The sequence below is a fragment of the Sphaeramia orbicularis genome, chromosome 13, assembly GCF_902148855.1.
Source record: "Sphaeramia orbicularis chromosome 13, fSphaOr1.1, whole genome shotgun sequence".
NCBI lineage: Eukaryota > Metazoa > Chordata > Actinopteri > Kurtiformes > Apogonidae > Sphaeramia > Sphaeramia orbicularis.
Window position 1 is genome coordinate 51,714,753 of NC_043969.1, and position 23,098 is coordinate 51,737,850.

General features: G+C 39.9%; 3 protein-coding genes across 5 annotated transcripts in view; 1 reads left to right on the forward strand and 2 right to left on the reverse strand.

Annotated features, from left to right (window-relative positions):
- LOC115432112 (arf-GAP with coiled-coil, ANK repeat and PH domain-containing protein 3-like) overlaps positions 1-6,509 on the reverse strand; it is an 18,567-nt gene extending 12,058 nt beyond the window's left edge. The window contains exons 1-9 of the mRNA XM_030152937.1: positions 6,164-6,509; positions 6,027-6,084; positions 4,227-4,346; positions 4,080-4,133; positions 2,463-2,521; positions 1,888-2,071; positions 460-504; positions 240-335; positions 74-148 (exon numbers count right to left, since the gene is read on the reverse strand). Of these exons, the coding sequence (XP_030008797.1) occupies positions 74-148; positions 240-335; positions 460-504; positions 1,888-2,071; positions 2,463-2,521; positions 4,080-4,133; positions 4,227-4,346; positions 6,027-6,084; positions 6,164-6,216 (744 nt within the window). The 5' untranslated portion in view covers positions 6,217-6,509. The remainder of the gene's footprint in view (positions 1-73; positions 149-239; positions 336-459; positions 505-1,887; positions 2,072-2,462; positions 2,522-4,079; positions 4,134-4,226; positions 4,347-6,026; positions 6,085-6,163) is intronic.
- A 5,270-nt stretch (positions 6,510-11,779) lies between these two features.
- ilkap (integrin-linked kinase-associated serine/threonine phosphatase) lies at positions 11,780-17,989 on the reverse strand. Of its 3 annotated transcripts, none has more exons than XM_030152222.1 (10): positions 17,707-17,989; positions 16,524-16,631; positions 16,263-16,380; positions 15,878-15,984; positions 15,713-15,806; positions 15,541-15,628; positions 13,580-13,725; positions 12,255-12,374; positions 12,069-12,150; positions 11,780-11,976 (listed from the first exon to the last, which is right to left on the reverse strand). In XM_030152222.1, the coding sequence occupies exons 1-10, from the start codon at positions 17,747-17,749 to the stop codon at positions 11,836-11,838; spliced, it is 1,047 nt and encodes a 348-aa protein (XP_030008082.1). In that variant the 5' UTR covers positions 17,750-17,989; the 3' UTR covers positions 11,780-11,835. The 3 variants fall into 3 exon arrangements, with proteins under 3 accessions (XP_030008082.1, XP_030008084.1, XP_030008083.1); XM_030152224.1 differs by having other exon boundaries at positions 16,501-16,631; positions 17,707-17,747; XM_030152223.1 differs by having other exon boundaries at positions 16,462-16,631; positions 17,707-17,747.
- Positions 17,990-22,102: 4,113 nt separating this feature from the next.
- LOC115431215 (olfactory receptor 6N1-like) lies at positions 22,103-23,098 on the forward strand. Its single transcript, XM_030151443.1, has one exon. The coding sequence runs from the start codon at positions 22,103-22,105 to the stop codon at positions 23,096-23,098; it is 996 nt and encodes a 331-aa protein (XP_030007303.1).

Genomic DNA, 23,098 nt, shown 5'->3' on the forward strand with positions numbered 1-23,098 from the left:
AAGATCCTGGACAAACACACACACACACACACACACACACACACACACATACACACACATAAACCAGTCTGACCCTTTGTTGAACCAGTAGATGTTTGTTTTCCAACTCTTTTCTTCTCGTTGCACATTCTGTCGACAGCTGAGACAACTGTGGAGCAGAAGAACCAGACGACGCACAAGGTTAAAGACACACTCAAATACTAACATGGAGGTCAGAGGTCAGGGGTCAGAGGTCGTACCTGCGCTGCCATGGTCTTCATGGTGGGCTCCAGGTCTCGGAGCAGGTCGAACCCTTGGTGGAAGAAGGTGAACTGAGCGTGGACATAGGAGAACACCTGAACACACACACACACGCGCACACACACACACACACACACACACACACACACACACAGTGAGTCCCACCCCAGTCTGTCCACATGTTTCAGAGTCTTCATATGAAGCTGAGCGTCCACTCACTGAGTTCAGGACGTCGATCCTCTGCTGAGTTCTGAACACGTTCAGCTGCAAAAACACACACAACACGTCAGAGTCCGACCCTCAGACCAGGACTGGACTAAGACCCTAAGACCAGGACTGGACTGGGACCCTAAGACCAGGACTGGACTAAGACCCTAAGACCAGGACTGGACTAAGACCCCCAGACCAGGACAGGACTAAGACCCCCAGACCAGGACAGGACTAAGACCCTCAGACCAGGACTGGACTAAGACCCTTAGACCAGGACTGGACTAAGACCCCCAGACCAGGACTGGACTAAGACCCTTAGACCAGGACTGGACTAAGACCCCCAGACCAGGACTGGACTAAGACCCTAAGACCAGGACTGGACTGGGACCCTAAGACCAGGACTGGACTAAGACCCTAAGACCAGGACTGGACTAAGACCACCCAGACCAGGACTGGACTAAGACCCCCAGACCAGGACAGGACTAAGACCCCCAGACCAGGACTGGACTAAGACCCTTAGACCAGGACTGGACTAAGACCCCCAGACCAGGACTGGACTAAGACCCTTAGACCAGGACTGGACTAAGACCACAGAACCCCCTCATAATCCCAGTGTGTGTATCAGTATTTTTAGGTATTTATTCAAATGCAGATATTGTGGAGGTTCATTTTTATTTTTTGTTCATATTTTATTTATTCTTATTTAACACTCTTATTCAATAATGTTTGTTCCTTTGTTTGGATTGAACTCAAATCCTGTTCTGATGTTAGTTGTGAACTAATAGAATCTGAACATTTGAACAGGATCTGAAACTGGAATGTCTGGAAAACAGAATTTCAGTTTGAACACAGGAACATTTGGTGATAGAACATTAGATCCTGCTGGGATCAAACACAAATGTGTTTAGTATTTGTGCAGATTTATGGTGTAATTCAATTCTTCAAGGAAATAATCATTTCAAAAAAGAAACAAACAAAAACATTGCCTTTTTAACAGTATATATTGTGCTATATCCTATTGTGATCCCAGTATTGTCATTTGTATGGTACCACCAGACTCTTGTCGATGCACAGCCCCAGTGCAGACACCTGTTGGACACTCTGAAGGACAAATAAAGCCAATCACTATCATATTTTCTGGAGTTGTCCAGTTATTAAACTATTCTGGGATCAGCTGGGTGAACATTTAACTTACATGTTTACTGGAAAAATTCCTTGTAAATGTGAAGCCCTGTATTTAGGAGGTGTTTCATGTGAGAACTGGACTCTGAAGGATAAGAAACTGTTGTGGACTGGTGACTCAGACTGGAGGTGGTTCCAGAGCGGTTCAGGTACTTTAACTGTGCCACCAGGACACGGCGCCGCTTCAGCCGGGGCTTCGTGGACACAGTGAAGGCGACTGGACGCCGACACCAGTGGGCGGCTCAGTGCTCGTACCTGCAGACAGTAGTCCAGGGCAAAGTGCTGGTGGCATTTCCGCGTGGCGAGCAGCAGGTGACTGGCCCGCTCGGCGTCGGCGGCTTTGTGACGAGACGCCTGAGCGTTCTTCAGCGCCGCCGTCTCCAGGTCCTCTCCGATACGGACGAACTCCCTCCTGGTCTCAGACAGCTGGGGCAGGAACCTCCAAGAGATGACATCACAGCAGATGATGTCACATGACCATATACAGGATGTGTGTGTATATATGTGTGTGTTTCTATGTATGTGTATGTTTGTGTGTATATATGTGTATGTGTGTATGTGTGTGTATGTATGTGTGTATATGTATGTATGCGTGTGTATATGTGTGTGTAGATGTATGTTTGTGTGTGTGTGTGTGTGTATATATGCATATGTGTGCATATGTAAGTATGTATGTGTGTATATGTATGTATGCGTGTGTGTATATGTGTGTGTGTGGTGTGTGTGTGTGTGTATGTGTGTATATGTATATGTATGTTTGTGTGTATATGTGTGTGTGTGTGTATGTTTGTGTGTGTGTGTGTGTGTGTGTGTGTGTGTGTTGAACGTACCGTGTGCAGAGGTTGGACAGTTGCTGACTGATCGCCCTCTGAGTTTGATCAAACAACATCTGAGGAGAAAAAAAGACAGGAGGGAAAGGAGTCAGTCATGAGTCATTGTCCACAGGGTTCTGATCTGGTTCTGATCTGGTTCTGATCTGGTTCTTTTTTCTGCTGTTTATGACTGGAATCATCTGGAACACAGACTAAAACTCCGTCCATTTCCACCTGCTTCTGCTCTGTTTGACGTCACACATGCGTCTGTTCTGCTTTAAGAATGTTTGGTGTTAATGGGTTCTGTTGTTTTGTCAGCTGACCTAATAACATTCATTCATTCATTCATTTTGAGCAGAAGAAAAAAACTAAACATTTTGATGTGTACAAAGAACTAATATCAGAGCAAATACATTAATAAATAAAGGTGACCAAAACAAAATACCAACTGTCATGTACACTAGTAATAAAGTAAATTCAATATGTACTGTTCAAAAAGGAGTTGGAAGAAGAAAACTTATTAAATCAAGATAAAGATTAAACAAATAAACCTAATATTATTAATGATAAGACAGAGCTCCAAAACAGCAGATGGAGGCAGAGGTGAAAGGTTGTCACCATGGTAACAGAGATGCTGTGTATGAAAACTCCAGAACTACTATGGTCTAAGAAGTGGGATTCTGTGATGGACTTCTGCTGTTTTATTGGTTTCTGTTCTGAATGATAAACTTGACAGTTGAAAATGTTCAAATGTTGAACTACTCAGGTCATGTGTTTTCATGTGACGTTTGTTTTAGGGTCAAAACACAGTAATGTCCTGTCAGAGAGTGAACTTTGCTTTTTGATTGCCATTCCGACATCTATTTCAATATAAAGTAGCTCCTTGTTCTGGATAATTCCTTATGGTCCAACTGAAGCAAAAAGGAATTTAAAAGTAAAAATGTGGGTCATTTAGTAACACTAATCTGTCAAACTGTCTCTAAAATGTCCCATCAGCGACTTTTCAAATACCGTGTTTTGACCCTTTATGTCACAGGTGTCAAACATGCAGCCCAATCAAAAAATAATTTTAAAAAATTAAAATAATTTTAAAAAATTTTAAAAAATAAAAAAGTAAAAATTAATTTAAAAAAAAAAATGCAGCAAGGCAGCAAGAAAAGTTGCATTATATACATTATGTAGCCTAAATGTCACCTAAAATTAACCTTCATTTGCAACATAGTATAGCAAACTATTACATGATCAAAAATAAATAAATTTTAACTGAAAATGTCTCCCTTTTGAATGACTGGAGTCACCAGAAATGTGTGATCTTAAAATGGGGTCATGAGCCAAAAAAGGTTGGGAACCACTGATTTAGAAAAAAATGAAAACTAATAAAAACTAGCAAACCTGCTCTAAAAACGAATTAAAATGAACTGAATTAGAGAAAAAAAAGTCAAAACTAAATAAAACTAAACTATAATGAAAAATCCAAAACTTTTAGAACCTTGACGTAAACATGATCATAATGTCATTTGTCTTCTTTCTCTGTTGTGGTTTTACTGGTCCGACCCACCACAGGTCATACTGGGATGAATGCGGCCCCTGAACTAAAATCAGTTTGACACTCCTGCTTTATGTGCATTTACTCACAGTGTGAAAGCTGACCATCTCCTGCAGGCCCTGGTTGAACTGGTCCAGACAGTTCTGGGTTTGGGGGGGGCAGAGAGCTGGATCAGGACCTGAGTTCAAACAACTTCAACTTCAACATCATTTTTTCCAGGTGGAGTCAGTACATACGCTGATGACGCTGTCCTTTCTGTGGGGGGTGCAGAGCTCAGACAGACCGGTCAGAAACAGCTGATTGGCTGCGCTGTACGCTTGCCCCGCCTCCACCATCTTACCACAGAGCTTCATCACCTGAGTAACAACAGACACAAACCAGTCCGCTCACATACGGTCTAAAACCATCTACTCACAGTCCTCCTCCGTGGTAAAAGGGGGCCGGTTTGGACAGGAACCCCGGGCTGTAAAAGGACCCGGTCCGGCCCTGCTGGTACCGGTCACCACTGGTCAGTTTCACAATATTTCAGTAACAGACTTTGCATATTTAATGGTCCCTGTTCATCACAGACACATGTGCCGTTATCTTTCCGTTATCCGTTACCTGTTCTACCTCCCAGTACTTTCATTCAAATGTACCATAAGTTGTTTTTACCTTCCAGTACTTCGATTATTTATGTTTTTTCTGATACAGTACTCTATTTTACAAGTGTGTATTTGTGTTTGTCTGTGCAATAACTGTTTTTATACGTTTTAGCTGTGTTTATGCTTTGTTTCTGTTTTTGTTCATGTCTCTTTTTTCTTTGTATTCTGTGACTCAGGCAAACACACAACAATTCCAATGTGTCTATTAGAATTGTAACAATATGAAAATTTCATATCACGGTTATTGTGACCAAAATTATCACGGTTCTCATTATTATCACGGTATTGTTGAAATGTGCTCAAAATGTTCAAAAAGTACTGATACATAACCTGAAATAATATAACCAAGTTGTATTTAAAAAAAAAATTAAATAAAAAAAAAACAAAAACAAATAAAATAATAGGCACAATATACTTTCTGTTGCAGAAACCTTCAAATACTAACCTGTAAACAACAAACATACAAATGTGCATTAAAGATGGAACCTTACAGCCATAATTTGACCATTTTCCAGATCAAGTTTGTGTTGAAAGTGCAGTAATCAAACACGGTTATCATGATTAGAATTTAAATGGTAATACTAACCGTCTGGAACTTTACCGCGGTTTATCGTTAGGGCTGTGTATCGGCAAGAATCTGGCGATACGATACAAATCACAATACTAGGATCACAATATGATATATCACAATATATCACAATACTGTTAAAAAAGCAATTTTTTGTTTGTTTCTTTTTTTTTTTTTAGATTATTTCCTGAAAGAATTGAATTACACCAGAATGTACAAATACTAAACACATTTGTATTTGATCAGAACAAGATCTAATGCTATATCACAAAATTTTTCTAATTCTCCTAGTTTCCAAAGGAACTAAAATCTGCCACAAAGTGCTTTTAGGATGCTTCAAATAACCACGATTTAATAAACAGTGTTAGATAATAATGAATAATAAAAAAACGAACCTCTGCTATATCTGCATTTGAATAAATACCTAAAAATATCCATCCAGTAATTTTTAATAATATCGATACAGTATTGTATCTATACTGTGATGTATCTGTGCAAATGGCAAATAAAGTCTATTCTATTCTATTCTATTCTATTCTACTTTATTGTATTCTATTCTATCTTCTCTATTCTATTCTATTTTTTCTCTTCTATTTTATTCTATTCCCTTCTACTCTATTCTATTTTATTCAATTCTTTTCTATTCTGTTCTATTTTATTCTATTCCCTTCTACTCTCTTCTATTCTATTCTGTTCTAATTTCTTCTATTTTTTTTTTTTTTTTTTTAATTTTATTTTATTCTACTGTCCAAGTGACATAAGATGAACAGGAAAAACACACGGAAGTCATTAATGATCATGTAATTTTTTAAATTTTTTTTTACCTTGTCCAGTTGTGTCTCCAGGTTAGAAACATCCGCCTCAAACTGATCCAGAGTCAGTCTGCACACAATCAACCAAACGTCATCAGGACTTCTGCACATGCGCACTGTGGACACCTGTCTGTTCTGGCTGTTCTTACCTGAACTCAGGTGAGTCTTGGACGCACTCCTCAAAGTCTAACAGTGTCTCCATGGTTTGAATCAAGTGTCCTCTCGTGTTTTGGTCTCCTCCACCCACTCACATTACACTCACCGTGTCACGCCTCATAATAAACCGGAAAATCCATCATCGGTCAGCGCTGTCGCCACCGCACACCGGTCACGTACTGCACATGCGCAAACGCCGCTCTCGCATGTCGGCGTAGTTCGTCTAAAAGCGCAGGTTAAATCCTTTTCCTGGAGTTTTCAGTCCAACAGCTGTCTGTGCATCCTGTCTGCAGCTGCTGTTGCTAACCGACAGCTCCTGCCAAACATCCGGGTTGGATTAGAAGACAACATCCGGGAAACAGCCCCTCCTGTCGGTCCGGGGTGGTACTACACCTATATTTACAGTGACGTTTGAGTTCCCATTTTCATCCTATTTAAGGCTGGAAGTAAATCTGTGGCATCAGATTCTGAACTCTAAAAGCCATTGAATTTCTAGCACTGATTTTTTTTTTGCACTGAATTTAAGTAACTGATTTTTTTTACATCTGAATTTTTGTAATTCTAAATTTATGAACATAGTTGAATTCAGAGACAAACAATTCAGGTGCAAAAATTCAGTGCAAAAAAAAAAAGTCAGATACTTAATTTCAGTGCAAAAAAAATCCAGATACTTAATTTCAGCGCAAAAAAAACCAAAAAACAAACATACTTAATTTTAGAGCAAAAAAAAAATCCAGATACTTAATTTTTGTGCAAAAAAAAAAAAAAAAAAAATCCAGATGCTTAATTTTAGTGCAAAAAACAAAATCCAGATACTTAATTTCAGCGCAAAAAAACAAAAAACAAACATACTTAATTTTAGAGCAAAAAAAATCCAGATGCTTAATTTTAGTGCAAAAAACAAAATCCAGATACTTAATTTCAGTGCAAAAAAAGTTTATATACTTACTTTCAGTGCAAAAAAATCCAGATACTTAATGTCAGTGCAAAAAAAGTTTATATACTTAATTTCAGTGCAAAAACAATTCAGATACTTAATTTCAGTGCAAAAAAAACAAACAGATGCTTAATTTTAGAGCAAAAAAAAAAAAAAAATCCAGATGCTTAATTTTAGTGCAAAAAAAAATCCAGATACTTAATTTCAGTGCAAAAAAAAATTCAGATACTACTGTCTGTGGTGAGTTTTTTTTTTTTTTTTAAACTTTATTTACATAATGCCGTGTACAAATAGATCAACAGAACATGGAAAAAACATAATGCTTGAGGTGAGGCAGGAAAAAAATTAAATATAAATACATAGATAGGTAAGTAAATTAAATCAATAAATAAAAGCATAAGAATAAATAAGAAGGAAAGAAAAAAAATTTACAACTTTAATTCATTACATAAGGCTTTAGTTTTCACAGCTTCAGCGTTAGTGCAAAAGTTAAGAATGTCCAAGTAGGATTTGAAGTAGGATTGAAAGACCACAAAGCTGGGTTTCTGTTCGGCAAATCTGCTTGCATGCACATGAAATTTTGCTAATAACGAAATGAGATGAAGAATAAACAGTTTCTTAACAGGCAGATCATTAATAAAGAAACCAAATAAAATATATTCAGTTTGAAGTTTAGAGAGATATTCAGTTTTCTATTTAAAAAAAGACTGACATCACACCAAAAAACTGGACTGAAGACCCATTCCCAAAACAGATGAGTTACTGCTTCATCAGTATTGTGACAAAATGAGCAAAGAGGGCTGACGTTGATCTGATACTTATGTCTGTGTGGAGTGGTACTACACCTATATTCACAATGACGTTTTAGTTTCCATTGTCATCGTATTTAAGGCTGAACCCCAATGTCAAATATATAATCTTATTTAATTTATATAATTTCTTCTTTTTTTTTTTACCTCAAGCTTTTTGGATTTTATTTTGATTTATTTATTGATTTTTATTTTACCTACATTTGTATCTATATATTGGAAATGTAAAATATTTTGCGAAGTGTGACTATTTTTTTTATCCTACTTTGTTGCAATATTACTATGTATATGTTCTGTTCAATATTTCATTGTTCAACCCAGCCAGCATGTCCACGTGGGCCCCAGAAGGGTTACATTTGGGCTGCATATAAGGGTCCCATGTGGGTTTTTGTCTGCAGTTTCCATGGTGACCCCACATGTGTTTGCCCAGATCAGAATCAGAATCAGAATCTCTTTATTGTCATTGTACCAAGTACAGTGAAACTGAGGCAAAGCTCTCAGGTTCAGTACGAGAATTTACAGATAGACAACAAATATCAGTGAAAGGCTCAGTTATTTACATTAAAAAAATAAGAAGTACTACAAACTAAGATATTTGTAAAACATAGAATTTAAGTAGTGCAAATAACATGAGGAGTGCAAATGACATGAAAGATAAATATCATGGGATATATAGTGTGAAGAATAAATAATATGAGATATTTAGATCTCTGATTCTGATTCTGATCTGGGCAAACACATGTGGGGTCACCATGGAAACTGCGGACAAACCCAAATGGAACCTTTCTGGGGGGACATGTTGGCTGGGAATAATAAATAATAATAATAATAATAATTAAAAAAAAGGATAAACCTGCACTCATGAATGATGCAACAAACCAAAATTCAGAGATTATTATATTACTGAGATAAAAAGCTGACCTTATCATACTTATTTTTTTATTATTCATTATTTTAATGCTTTTTAAAATGAAATAAAAACTTGAACAGACAAAATGAATGTACTGATAATACAGGGGTCCATAAAGTCTGTTTTCAGTTTAACATATTTATTACAAAAGCAAATGAATCTACAGATGTGTGGAAATTATTACAACATGTAAAGTAGATATTGAAGTTATCTTTGCCTCTTTGAATCCACCTCTAACTGGACCCTTAGATGGTCCTGGGTTTGTGTCTGTGTGTCTGGATCAGAACCTCATTAATGGAGTCAGTGACATGAGTGATGTTTGTCTTCAGGTGGTTCATGTCCTGGGTCTGTGTTCCATCCACCACATCTGGACCAGAACCATCTGGACCAGAACCATCTGGAACAGAACCCCATGGACATAAACCCGTATCTGGAACATAAACCCAGGGCAGTGGTACCTGGTGGACCAGGTCTCCAGGGCAGTGGTACCTGGTGGACCAGGTCCCCAGGAAACCGCACCATCCCTTCCAATCCACCACTGTGTAAATGTTGGCTTTAGAACCCACCTACATGTGGAACCCAGTGTGGTGGTGAAACATCTATCTGGAACATGATGGTTGGTTGAAGGTCGTCCAGTTGTGGTGACACACATTTAGTCAAAAGGTCAAAGGTCAACGTTTACACTAACTGACCTGAAAAATGGACCAATGATTGGACTGAACATGATTCCACAGATGTGACAAAAGTCAACTACTGCTTTTGTAATAATAGTTTTAAATCGTAAAGACACTCAGTGGACACCCTGTAAATCTATCTACTACATAAAGGTCTGAATTCAGCTCTTTGACCCACCATGAAGCTTCTGTCATGTATGTTCATTAGGGCTGGACCGGTGCACTGGTTTGTACAGAATGAACACATGTAGTCTGTGTGAAGAACACAAACACTGGCCTCATGTTTCCACATGAACCTTGAAATATGAAGGAAGAAGGTGAATGTATGGGCTCGTGCCCCTGAGATCATCTTGTTTATTTATTTGTTTGTTTTGATGATGCCTATGTCATCATTATATGCATTTTTAATTTTTTTAATTTATAGTGAATGAGTGCTGTATTAATGTTGACTGTTTTGTTTTGTTTCTGTCACCTGCCTTTGGACTGCAGATGAAAAGCAGGTATTTTTACTAATTCTGACAATTTTATATGTGTATTTTTTATACAGCAATGTTCATAAATGTGCATGGTCCCTATTAAATAAACGAATACTATAAAAATGAAAAATAAAGTGGAACACACACACAGTCTGCACAGGGTGAACACCAGCAGAACCCATGTGTAATATGTGATGTCAAATTCATTTTACTTCAGTTCCACATACATTCTCATATGATTTAAAGTGGGCCGGACCAGTAAAATAATATAAATAATAAGATAAGAACTGATAAATAATGTCATCTCCAAAATTTTTTTCTCTGTTTTTGAGTGAAAAAAGTCAAATTCCGTAATGAAAATGTTTACATCTACGAACCGTACTTGAACATAACATGAACAAAAATGAACCTGAAAATTCTTAAGAAAAATCAGTGCTATTTTAACAATATTACGCCTGTTTATTATTTATACATGTGCATCACAACGTACAGATCACAGTGGATCTAAAAATGCACCAAACATTTAGTAACAGGCACAATATTGTTACAATTTCACATACTTCTATTAAGAAATTTCAGGTTGTTCACATTTTTTGTAAAAGGCTAGTCTGTAATTGTAAACATTTTTGTGTAATTTTACTTTTTTTTTTACACTACAACAAAGAGAAAAATTTGTAGTTTCCGTTATTATTTATAGGGTATTATGATAGTATTTTACTGGTTCTGACCCATTTTAGATTGAATTGACCTAAAATGATTCTGACATCCTTGATCGTTAATATCGTCAGTGTTATTTCTGCATTTCACAAATTCATCCCGGGGACCAGATCGGACCCTTTGGTGGGCCAGTTTTGGCCCCCGGGCCGCATGTTTGACACCTGTGTCCAAGATGGACGTCTAATCGGTCCAACACCGTCCACATGCTGAAGGTGAACCAGCTCAGAGCAGATACAGGTCCAAACAGAGGTGGAGAGCCTCCATCTGCTCTAAAGTCTACGATTATGGAACATTTAGGATTCAGTCAGATCAACGGACAGAGACAAGTCAACGAAACAGGAGCGCTGTGTCGGCGTTATTTGGTGAAGATCAGTTATATTTGTGGTAACACATCCACCTTCATAACGCATTTAAAATGACACCACCCAACTGTTAATAATTAATATACTAATAAATTAATTAATCATTTATATGTATATTTTTACTTGCACCTTAAAAGACCCACAGTCGTATTAAAACTTCAGCTGTGCAGTGACACTTAAAGGTGGGGTAGGAGATGTTTTCCTTAAGCATTTTTTACTATATTGCTTAAAATCCCTTTCACACTTTGATTGCAACCAATTAATTAAATGTTCTAACACAAAAATAAAACATTTTAGTCATCTGTGGAACGGACAGGACTGAAAAAACACCATCCAATCCTTTTAACCGACCCATCGAAATAATTGAACGGTGACCTGTCTATCAAACTCAACTGTCATTTGTCCCTCCCCCTTCCCCTCTCTGCGAGTACAATGCTGTACTCTGGAGGCGTGGCTTCAGGGGGGAAGTCTGACAAAAAGGGTTTGGACTTTTGAATTGTGTATTTTCAAAATGTAGCTGCTCAAACCGTTTTTCCAGGATCTCCTACCACACCTTTAACTGTTCGGAATATGCTGCATATTTACTTCAATAAAGTTTGTTTTATGAAATTGGTCTCCTTCACTGTACCGAAAACATACTGAAAATGTACCAAACCACAGTTTTTCTGTACCGTTACACCCCTAATGTTCATATATTTACAGAGAACAGACAAACCTTTATGAGCCAAAGCTAAAGAAACAGCGTTTATTGAAAAACAGACGTGAAAACAGTGTTTGTGTTCAGAAGCCGACGGAGACGAGGATGACGGTGACGTTGTCTGCGCAGCCCCGCCTCACCGCCTCACTGGCCAGCTGTTGACAGGCAGCTTCAAACAGCCCCTCTTCCTCCTTTAGCCCCGCCTTCGACTCAGCGTTCCCATCCTGAGGAGAGGCAGGACCAGGGTTTCATGCACATCAAGGCCTCGGTTGGACATGAAAACAGAATGTGATCAGTTCTAAAAGCACAAACGCACCTGCAGGACGCCCAGGACGAATTTAACGGCTTCATCAGCAGAAAACACTTTGAACAGACCGTCACACGCCAGGATGATGAACCTACAGACCAACAGGACACAAACTAATGCATTCATGGACATCATTTTCATCAATGCACATATTCATTGATGACTGATTGGCAGCTGTCATGTGTGTGTTCTTGCCTGTCATTGGCTGTGAGTTGACACCTCCTCAGGTCGGGGGTGGAAATGACGCCACAGCGTTTGTACTGACCGTCTCCGATGGACCGGGACACCTCGAGGACGCCCAGAACCCTGCCGTCCCTGAGACACACACTGGGTCAAAGCCTGGTACCAAATGGGGACATGTCTGTGGTCCTGACTGTGTCTTTGAAAAGGTCTGATATGAACCTGGAGCTCAGTCCATTCTAAGTAAAACAGCAGCTGAAGGAGTGTCCTACAGGAGACATGTGAGGACCAGGGGACTGCGGGGAGTCCCCCACGGCGCTGACGTAGGGATGTTATGATATGAAAATTTCATATCATGGTTATTGTGACCAAAATCATCACGGTTATCATTATTATCGTAGTATTGCTGAAATTGTGCTCACAATGAACAAAAAGTACTGATACACACACTGAAATAATTTAACCAAGTTGTATTTTGAAAAACAAAACAAAACAAATAATAGTCACAATGTCCCTTCTGTGTCAGAAACATTCAAATAATAACCCTTAGTGGTCTGAGCCTATTTTGTCCGTTTTTCAGTCCTTTTGATTTTGCCTTTATATACGATATAAACAAATGTTTACTATACCCATGTTCGACAATACCTCAAATAAGGACATATATTTACCATTTTTCCATAGTGTCCAGCCAGGGCCAAACTGAAATATATACTTATCTCTACTGTTTCTTGGTTGGTAACATGCCTGTGTTTATTCTGTATATATATTTACACTTTTCTTTTCTTCTTTTAAACTGTTTTGCACTACGCACCACTAGAGAGTTGTCTCTTTTAATTTTGTTGTACATATGTATAATGACAATAAAGGCATTCTATTCTATTTGGGATCTGATTTTTCAGCACAACTTCATCTATATCATCTGCCTATCATATTTTTCACTTTAACCTACTATAAAAACATAAAAGGACAAAAAACACAGAAAAAAAAAATTCCAATTTGAAATTTTTTTTTATAATAATTTATTGCATAAATAACACAAAAATGCTTAACGAACCTTTTCAAAGACTTTAAAAGTGAATATTGGTTCCAAATATTAGGTATAGAAAATCAAATTTGTAATAAATTAAAACTATACTCAAACATCTGACATAAAAGCAGATCTTTACATAGGCGTTTTCTCCAGAAAAGTGCGGTAATCAAACACGGTTATCCTGATAATTAGAATTTAAACGGTAAAACCAACCGTCAGCAATTTTACCGCGGTTTATTGTTATACCAGTAATCGTTACATCCCTAGCACTGACCCCTGTGGCTGGTGTATATATGGGTGGGTCTGGTACCTGACGGTGCCTCCTGCTCTCTGGATCCTCATCCTCTCCTCATAGATGGTGGGGTTGTGTTCTTTACTCAGAGCCAGAGTCACTGACCTTCCACGTCCGTCGGCTCCTCCGGCTGAGGCCTCAGGCTCCATCCGACACAACACCGCCTGAAGAATACACAGACCAGCTCAGCTCCAACAGACGGAACACAGACGGACTACAAACAGGCCACAGATGGACTACAGCATGGGTGTCAAACTCATTTTAGTTCAGGGGCCAAATTCAGCCAAATTAGGTCTGAAATGGGCCGGAACAGTAAAATAACAACATAATTATATATAAATAATGTCAACCCCAAACTTTCCTTACATGATGAAAATGCTTACATCTATAAGCTATTTTATAGAACTGTGAATGACATGAACAACCTTAAATTTATTGAGAAAAATAGTACAATTTTAACAATGTTATGCTGTAGTTTTTCACTTACACTTGTTCATTACAACTTACAGATCACAGTGGATCTACAAATACACAAAACATTTAATAACAGGCAGAATATTAGTACAGTTACACTGACTTATATTAAGACACTTCAGGTTGTTCATGTTTGTTCAGAATATTTTAATTTTTTGTGAAATGATAGTTTGTTTCAGTGCAAATACAGGAAAATTACATGAAAATGTTTACATTTACAAAGAGGAAAAAAATGGGAGTTGTGAGTATTTATAGGTTATTATGACAGTATTTTACTGATTTGCACGTGGAACCTAAACTGACATTTTTGTGAATATCTTAAGGGTAATTTTTGCATTTCACAAATTCATCCCACGGTCCGGATTGGAACCTTTGGTGGGTCGCATTTGGTCCCCAGGCCGCATGTTTGACACCCCTGGACTACAGACAGACCACAGACAGTGTATATTTTGTGTGTGTGTGTATGAGGGATGTCACAATACCAAAAATTCAGGAATTGATACCGATAACACTAAAATCACATGATTCTCGATACCAAAGTCGATACTACGGTAAAAGAAAAAAAACAATCATCAGAACCCATAAACTTAAACAGAACTCCTTTCAGTATTTGCATATAAATGAATATTACTGTTCGCTCTAACTCTCCCATCTGTTCCACTGTCAGTCACAGTTTCCTGCTTTGAATGCACACACCTGATTGGCTGAGTGGGATCATGTGGGATGGTTCTACATACATGTCATTAGTCTGTGTGTTTCCTCATCTACTCCACCTTCAGCTGCTCTGGTTCAAATAGAAGCGCTCCACCACCGGCTGGAGGTCCGGGTCCATATGGGACGGCCTCTGGGTCCAGACCAGGACCATGGTCCCCCTGTTAGTGACAACTGGTATAGTTTCAACATTTGGTCTGGGCGGTGGTCCACACGGGCCAGGCTGTAAAAACTGTGTGGGACCATCAGACTAGTACCAATGTGGAGCCCCGATGGGATCACATGTCAGATGTTTAATGTTGAAGAACAGAACTCAGCTTGGATTCTTTAAACAGATCTGGATGTCTGTCTACAAGGTGCTTTGATAGGGTCATGGTGCCCCCCCCCTCCCGTTTCCACAGTGGCTTATGCATGTCCAGAACCACGTCATGGTTGTCTACCTGAAATACTTCCACACATGACTGCTGGTCCTTTTGTGTCCATTAGAGGAGGCGGAGCTTTAGCTTTAGCTGTGTCCATTCTTTCATTAGTCCCTGGACCTGTTCCATGTGTTCTGTCGGAGTGGACTGACCACATCAGTCCTGGAACAGTAGAACCCTATCGACGGTACCGATTCATACGCAGGCATCGGGTTTTCAGTTTATTAAAAAAATTAGTGTCGATGACTCTTTTTTTTATCATAGTATCGAATGGTATCGTGAGTATCAGTTCTCGTGACATCCCTAGTGTGTACAGTGTGTGTGTGTGTGTGTGTGTGTGTGTGTGTGTGTGTGTGTGGTGTGTGTGTGTTTTACCCGGCTGTCTCCCAGATTGGCCACGTACACCGTGTCATCCACCACCAGGACGCAGGTGGCCGTTGAACCGTCCTTCCACGCCGGTTTCCTGTACAACAACATAAAACACATGAGCAGCTACAGCGAAAACAACACAACACAAACAACACAAACAACACAAACGCACACTCACTGCATGGAGGCTTTTTTCAGGAAGTCTTCATCTGTCTGTCGGAACGTGTCCAGGAGACACTTCTTTATCAGTTTGTCCACATTCTGAGTTTCTCCTGAAAAAGACAGTAGAGTCTTCACCACTGTCCCTGAGGACGGAGGAGGACAGGACACACACTCCACTCACCACTGGGGAACTTCCTGGACAGAGTGTGATGGAGGTTTTCTGCAGCGAATCGCGACGCTCGGGCTCCTCCGTGACCGTCAAACACCGCAAAGTACGAAACACGACTCCTGAACAACACAACACTCATCTGAGCCTGTTCTGGTCCATTTCAAATGGAAATCTCACAGATTTGATGACTGTCTTCCACACATTTATAATATTACTTTTTTCAAGTAAATTACCTTTTTTTTCCTCATATAATTTCCACTTTAATCTGACAGAATTTTTCTGAAATTAATACTGGAAGTTTGACTTTTACTTCTTAGCATGTCGCCCCCTCCTCCCCTGGCTTCTTAAATGTGTATGTGTATGTGTGTGTGTGTGTGTGTGATGCCGTTGTCCTTACACTCCGCTGGGCAGAGCCGTTAAACAGCTGTTCATGTCCGGCAGCAGGACATGAGCATCCTGCATCTCCTCACGCTCACCACGCCTCGCTGCCACATAGCCTTTGAGCACAGGGAGACCTGGAGCAGAAACAAACCCCAAGAAGTGGAGAGTGAACCACACAAACACTGGTGGTGTCCATGTGCTGGATTGTCACCTGCCTTGCGAAGAGCTTGGGAAGAGGAAAGGAAGCAACAAACATTGGTGTGGAACAGCTGAAAACCTTCTTTGCAAACTTTCTTGAGCTCCTCCTCCTTTCCGTTGGTGTCATCATCTTCTCGCTTTCGTTTTAAACTTTCCTCTTCTTTTTCTTCGTTTGTGGCCTGTGCACCTGGAATGAACCAAACATGTTTTGTTTTTAATGTTTGGTTTCAACTATCCAATAAACCCTCATATCAACCATTGATTTGATACCGAAACAATCATCTATCATCAACAAACAACTATTACTCAATTATTACAAACCAAAGCTGCCAACTGTCTGTGCACTGCCCATTATGGACAAACACAGACTGTATGCGCAACCCCTTCTCTGGGCAACATGTTGAGAATAAGTTATTAAAGAACCTCCTGGTTTTTTTTTATAATATATGTATCAATATGACGATGAGAATTTTGCATTCAAAATTATGTGGATAACAGACACGGTTATTCCACCAGGGAACAGACAAATGGTGACATAGTTGTTCCTGCAGCTAGAACATGTACAGAGAACAGGCTTGTATAGAGCTGTTACTCAGTGGAACAGGTGGCCTTGTGCTGTGAAAAAATCTGACAACATAAGAAGTTTTACAATTAGTCTTAAGAAAAAACTAAGTAAGAAACTGTCCAAATTTGAGATACACTTGTAAATTACATTTGTACATGTTTTAACTGTTTTATTATACAGGTAGTTGCCTATTTTATAAACTTCTCTTTATATGTATGCTTTAAAATGATGTATGTGCTATTTTAAGTGATGATCCCAGGAAGACTAGTTGTTACCTTGGCAACAACTAACGGGAATCCATTTGAAACAAATAAACAAACCTAGAGTGGAAATAACAGGCTCCTTCATTAATGATATTCCTCTTTTATTTGTGCTGTATTTGTATTTACATTACTTCTCTTTTTCTTTCTGAGATTCTAATATGTGGAGGTGTCAGGCTGAGTAGAACTCTGCAAATCTCCGTCTCCACTGAATAAAAAAGAACATTAAAACTCAGATTTAGTACAAACATGTTAAAACCTGATGTTTCCAGCTCATCAACCCGAGAAACGGCTAGTTAGCATCTGTCGTACTTTAACGCTACTCGTGCTATTTCCAGATGTTTTCAGATGCTGGTTGGACAAAACTAGACATTAGAAGCCGTGGTTCATTGATCCTTTTATTGGAGAAGGGCAGGTCGTGGAGTATCTCCACTCACCGGGGGTCTGCGTGGGCTCCGGCAGGTCGTCGAACAGATCCATGGACTCAGGGATTAGCCAACAAGCTAACTAGCCTAGCTGCCAGGAAAGCTACCACGGGTAGGCTAAATGTTCATGTATGTCTTTAAACTACCACATCCGACAACAAGTGTTCACTTTATCCAGTTTTAAACCGCTTTGTTTTCTTTTAAACACACAATATTAGGAGTATGTGTAATCCCCGCTGGCGTTTATCGCTAATTTCACATTTACAACAGCTAAACCGGAACTGACTTCAAAATAAAAGTCCTGTCATTAGAACTACGGTGGCCGTAAAGGTCATGAATGTGCCGTAGTTTTACTCTACAAGGTTCTAATAGTTTTGGATTTTTCATTATAGTTTAGTTTTATTGAGTTTTGACCTTTTTTTCCCCTCAAATTCAGTTCGTTTTAATTCGTTTTTAGAGCAGGTTTGCTAGTTTTTATTACTTTTCATTTTTTTTCTAAATGCTTAGTTTTAGTTTAATTTTAGTATTAATTTAATTTAATTTAATTTATTTTATTTTTTTTAATTTAATTTTTCATATCTATTCTCTTCTTCTCTGTCATATTCAAATAAATCCCAGACAGGACTCTGCTGCTTTCTCCCAACTTTAGTCTCCATGTTTCCAGGTAGAGTGGGGACCAGAAGACGACTGGAAACCACAAGTGACGGACCAAAAAGTGTCGTATGGTGACAGCAGAGAAAATTGCTAGAGCGAAATAAATCGCTTTCATATCAATCCAAGACTGACAAAGACGAAAACAAAGAGAATTTTATCCATATTTTTAAAAATAGTTTTAGTTAGTTATGTAGGCACACAATACAGTTTCAATTAGTTATAGTTTTTTTCTTTTGAATATAGTTTTTATTTATTTCAGTTAACAAAAATGTTTTTTTCAATTCTAGTTTTCGTCATTTTGTTAGTTTTCGTTAACAGTAATAACCTTGTTATTCACAGAATATAGAAAAGATTGATTGATTGATTGATTGATTGATGTATTTATTCCGAATATGAATGTCATAACAGAAGAAAATAAATAAACAGGACACTTAAGCACGACATATAATACATATTTGAAAGGGAGTGAGAAGAAGTATAACTTATAAACTCCCCCTTCTCCTTAAATAGTTAATAACAGTAATGATCTTCCTATTAAGAATGTGAATGTTGTCTCATGATTGTTAAATGTTGTCCAATAACTGTTGAATGCAGTCAAATTAATATTGAATGTCGTCATATGAACACACTAGTCTCTTTTCCATTTTCCCTCTAATTGCGCGAAAATAACTTGTGCATGAAAATTTGCCTAATGGGAAAAAAAAACACACCAAAACTGTCGTTTTTCAATGAAAAGTTTTTGGCGCTTGCAAGAGGTGGTTTTTCGTGTGTAGGGACATTGATATACTGCCCAAAACTTAGAGCCGCACAGTATATTGTTTGTGCATCGTCATTGTGATGTATGCGTGCGCAATAGTCCCATCGCAGGTCCTTTAATGTAGGAGGAAAATGAACTCAGCATGTTCTCATCTAAGTTCAACCTGGGTACCTGACACACACTGCACACAGCCATCCACCAATCACAACTGTTCTTAATCAGTTTGTTGAAGCAGACCACGCCCCCTGCACATGCAGTGAGTTGCTGGTAACAACACTGAAAAATGAGCAACAAACAAGAGAAAATCACCAAAAACAAAGACTTGGTGCCAAAAAGAAAAGCAACGTCAGTTATCTGGAATTATTTCAGCTACAGAACGATGAAACTGAAACATGTGTTCTGTGTCCACAGCGTCTTCCACTGTCGACACAACAAAAGGAAACAACTCATTAGTTTGACCATTTACATCGGCCCCACACAGATATTATATCCTCCTGAGTAGTTTTTCATATCACAATATATATTGCAGTGTTAAAAAAAAATCACAGTGTCAGTTTTTTTCCAATATCATGCAGCCCAGCCAAAACTGTAATGGAAAGACCTTTTTTATGAAATTTGAGTCACGTGAACAAAAAAACAAACAAACAAAAACCAGATGTTGATGGATGTTAGAACAAGAGAAGAAGAAGAGTTGAACCCAAACATGTGTGTGTATGTGTGGACACACCAGGAAACCACATCATTTTAGCAGGAGATAGAGGGGGAACCAGCATTCTACATTCAAAACAACACAGATTTATGTTCATGTTTCTGGAAGGACTGACACTGACATCTACCAGAAGAGAGAAACTCATCAGCACATTTGGGATTGAATGGAAAAACCACCATTACACACTTCTGTTTGGAACACATTTAGGAAATATGGGGAAAGTTTAGCTCAGATGGACGATGGAAAAGAGACTAATGACATCGACATAAATCAAACTAAAGTGAATCAAACCGTTCGTGTGACAATATTCCACTGATTGTTTTCACTATTTTCTTTTCTTTTGCTGATGGACATTGACTGTCCCCCTGGACATTAGTAAAGTTCTTGTGCATTTGTTTGTGTCCATCTTCAGGTGTGTTGTCATAGAACAGTCTGAGGGGACGTCATTACTGTCCTCTGTCCTCTGTAGACCAGTAAAACCAGGAGGGCTGGTCTCACTGGTCAACAACTCTGACTGTAATTAGCTTCAAAGGGAATTCTAGGAAACTGTGGCTATGTTAAGAAACCAGAGGAACAAAACATGTTGACATGATTCAATGACCTCTGACCTCTGGGTTTCATAAGGTACTTCTGTCAGTCAACGATAAAACAATAAAGGGTTCAATTAGAATATACACATGAGTTTATTCATGAACATAACTTTAGGTCTTTGGAGTAACAGTCACATTGTTCCTTAAATTTGTATAAAAGTATTGAAAAGCCAGTTAAAGAAGTTGAGAGAGTTTCACAGAGAGTGAACTGAGTCTGGAGTCAGAGCATCAGCGTCACAGCCCAGTCCAGGAAGTGGACTGAAGTGGACTGAAGGGTCCCATTCCAGGTGTATGATGCAGACACAACACCAGAAGAGTCCCACCTGGACTAAGGGGTAACAAATTACATAGAGTGGATCCAAATGCCATCACACTCAGAGGAGTAACAGTTCCAAAACTCTTTATTAGCTCCTCCACAACCAAGCTGTGGGAGAGCTCACATGACCAGATACATGTGCCAGACCCAAACTCAGGTTCACCAAATGGTAGGTGTGGTCATTGCCACTAAGCCAACAGTGCAGGCTGATTGAGGTCTCTGTTAAGCAGTCTGAGAGGAAGGACAGAAGCAATGAACAGGGCCGGCTGGACTGGGGACAAAAGCCTGTGGCACTGTCACTGAGGGAACGTCGGTGTACTGAGGTTTGAATGGAGGTGGATGGTCCTGAGCTGAAGAGAAGCCGAGAAAGAGGAACACCAATCAGTCACAGACGGACGAGAACCCAGGAACAAACAGGCAGTACAGTAGTCAGGAGTAGAAGACCGTTGGGTTTACCGAGGCAGAGGCGAGGAGATGTGGCCAGGAACAGACCGTGGCAATGGGTCGAGGAAACCGAAGGGTAAAGGAAGCAGGTAGGACTCTGACCACTGGGACGTCAAAGTAACAGAAAACTGGGAGGGCAACAGATGGTCCAGAGCTCACTATGAGGGAAGCTGAGAATAAACACCAAACCAACACAGGCAGATGAAAACCAGGGAACAAACAGGCAGATTTAGTGGTCAGGAACAGAAGGCTGTTGGGTTTAAAGGGGCGGAGATGAGAAGACGTAGTCAGGAACAGGCCAAGTCCAAACCAGGAAGTCAGACCGACAACAAATACTGGAGAGTCGTGCATACTGCGAAGACAATCTGGGAATGAGTGACTGAAGAGGGGCGGCTTAAATACTGGCACGCTGATTAGGGTTCTTTGGGTTCTCCTGGTTCTTTGGGTCCTCCTGGTTCTCCGGCCTCCTCCCACTGTGTTCATGGTGTGGGACAGTCAGTGCTTGTTCATGTGGACATTTGGTCTCTGAGTTGAACTGGACACTTGTCCATTGTGAACCTCAGTCAGATCCCTTCAATGACCTCCAGGATGAAGCAGTTCGGAAAATAATGAATAATTGTGATTGGAGATGACGGACATGTTTGGTGTAATCAGACAATAAAAGTCAACATCATGGTCACTCATGCTGTTTGGTTGTGTTTCACATAAACAAACTAATTAGAAGAACATCAAGATCATTTGGAAGGTCATAATAATGAAAAACAACTTGCCCCACCCTTCAGCCAATGACGATGCAGCTCTGTGCTGATGTCAGCGCAGTTTGTGATTATAAAAGTCCTGGGTGACAGCGGACCCTCGGAGCAGTGTTGTGCCCCTCCCCCTTCTGTCTGTGCCAGTTCCTCAGGTTGATAAATGCTGGTTGTTTGACTGGGATGGACATGACAAACCCAAACCAGTCTCAGGTTGAGCTGTTGGTCTTAGTGGGTTTTAAAGGGGTGGACCAGTTCAGGTACTGGTACTTCTGTGTCACCTTGGTGGGATACTTGTTGATAGTTGTGCTGAATGTGTGTGTTGTGCTTGTGATCTGTGTGCAGCCCAGTCTGCACCAGCCCATGTACGTCTTCTTATCCAACCTGCTGTTCAACACTCTGCTGGGCTGTGCGGCCTTTTACCCCAAACTGCTGCATGACTTCCTGTGTGACGTGCAGCTCATTTCCAGGAGGGGCTGCATTGTGCAGGCCTTCTGCGTCCACGTGTACGTGGCTGTGGAGTCCAACATTCTGATGGTGATGGCGTTCGACCGGTACGTGGCCATCGCCCACCCACTGACCTACCCCACTGTGCTCAGCTCCAGCAGAGTCTACACACTGTTAACAGCAGCGTGGACGTTGCCCGTAGTTGCCTATGTGAGCCTGTTGTCTCTGACCAGCCAGTTGCCGCTCTGTGCGTCCCATGTCAACCGAACATTTTGTGACAACCGATCTGTCATGTATCTGTCGTGCGTCGACATCTCAATGCTGAGTTTGATAGAATTAGTCTTTGCGTGCACCGTGGTCTTCCTGCCAATGGGGGTCATTTTCTGTTGTTACGTCCAAATCCTCACCGTCAGTTTCCAGGTGACGAAAAGTCAGAGAACCAATAAGGCGCTGTCCACATGCATCCCCCACCTGGTGACCTACGTGGGTTTTGTTGCTAGTATCGTGTTTGAGATCATTCAGCCGGCGCTGGTGGGTAAACATGTCCCACATGCGTTCAGAGTGATGATGCAGATGGAGGGTTTCCTGGTGCTGCCGCTGCTCAACCCACTCATCTATGGAGTCAAACTGCCCGGCATCAGGGACAGCATACGCCGACTGTTGAGAAAGAACCTCCACAATCTGAACTGGAAACATGCATGGGTTCTACCTACAACAACCCCAAACAGAGACACATAG

Bases quoted from the DNA above. Each gene is read 5' to 3' on its own strand.
- LOC115431215 (XM_030151443.1), top strand. From the start codon at position 22,103: ATGACAAACCCAAACCAGTCTCAGGTTGAGCTGTTGGTCTTAGTGGGT.
- ilkap (XM_030152222.1), bottom strand. From the start codon at position 17,749: ATGGATCTGTTCGACGACCTGCCGGAGCCCACGCAGACCCCCG. The intron at 16,381-16,523 runs GTTTTCAGCTGT...TTTCTGCTCCAG, and splicing joins CAAGAAAGTTTGCAAAGAAG to GTCTCCCTGTGCTCAAAGGC. The intron at 12,375-13,579 runs GTACCAGACCCA...TGTGTGTCTCAG, and splicing joins AGAGCAGGAGGCACCGTCAG to GGACGGCAGGGTTCTGGGCG.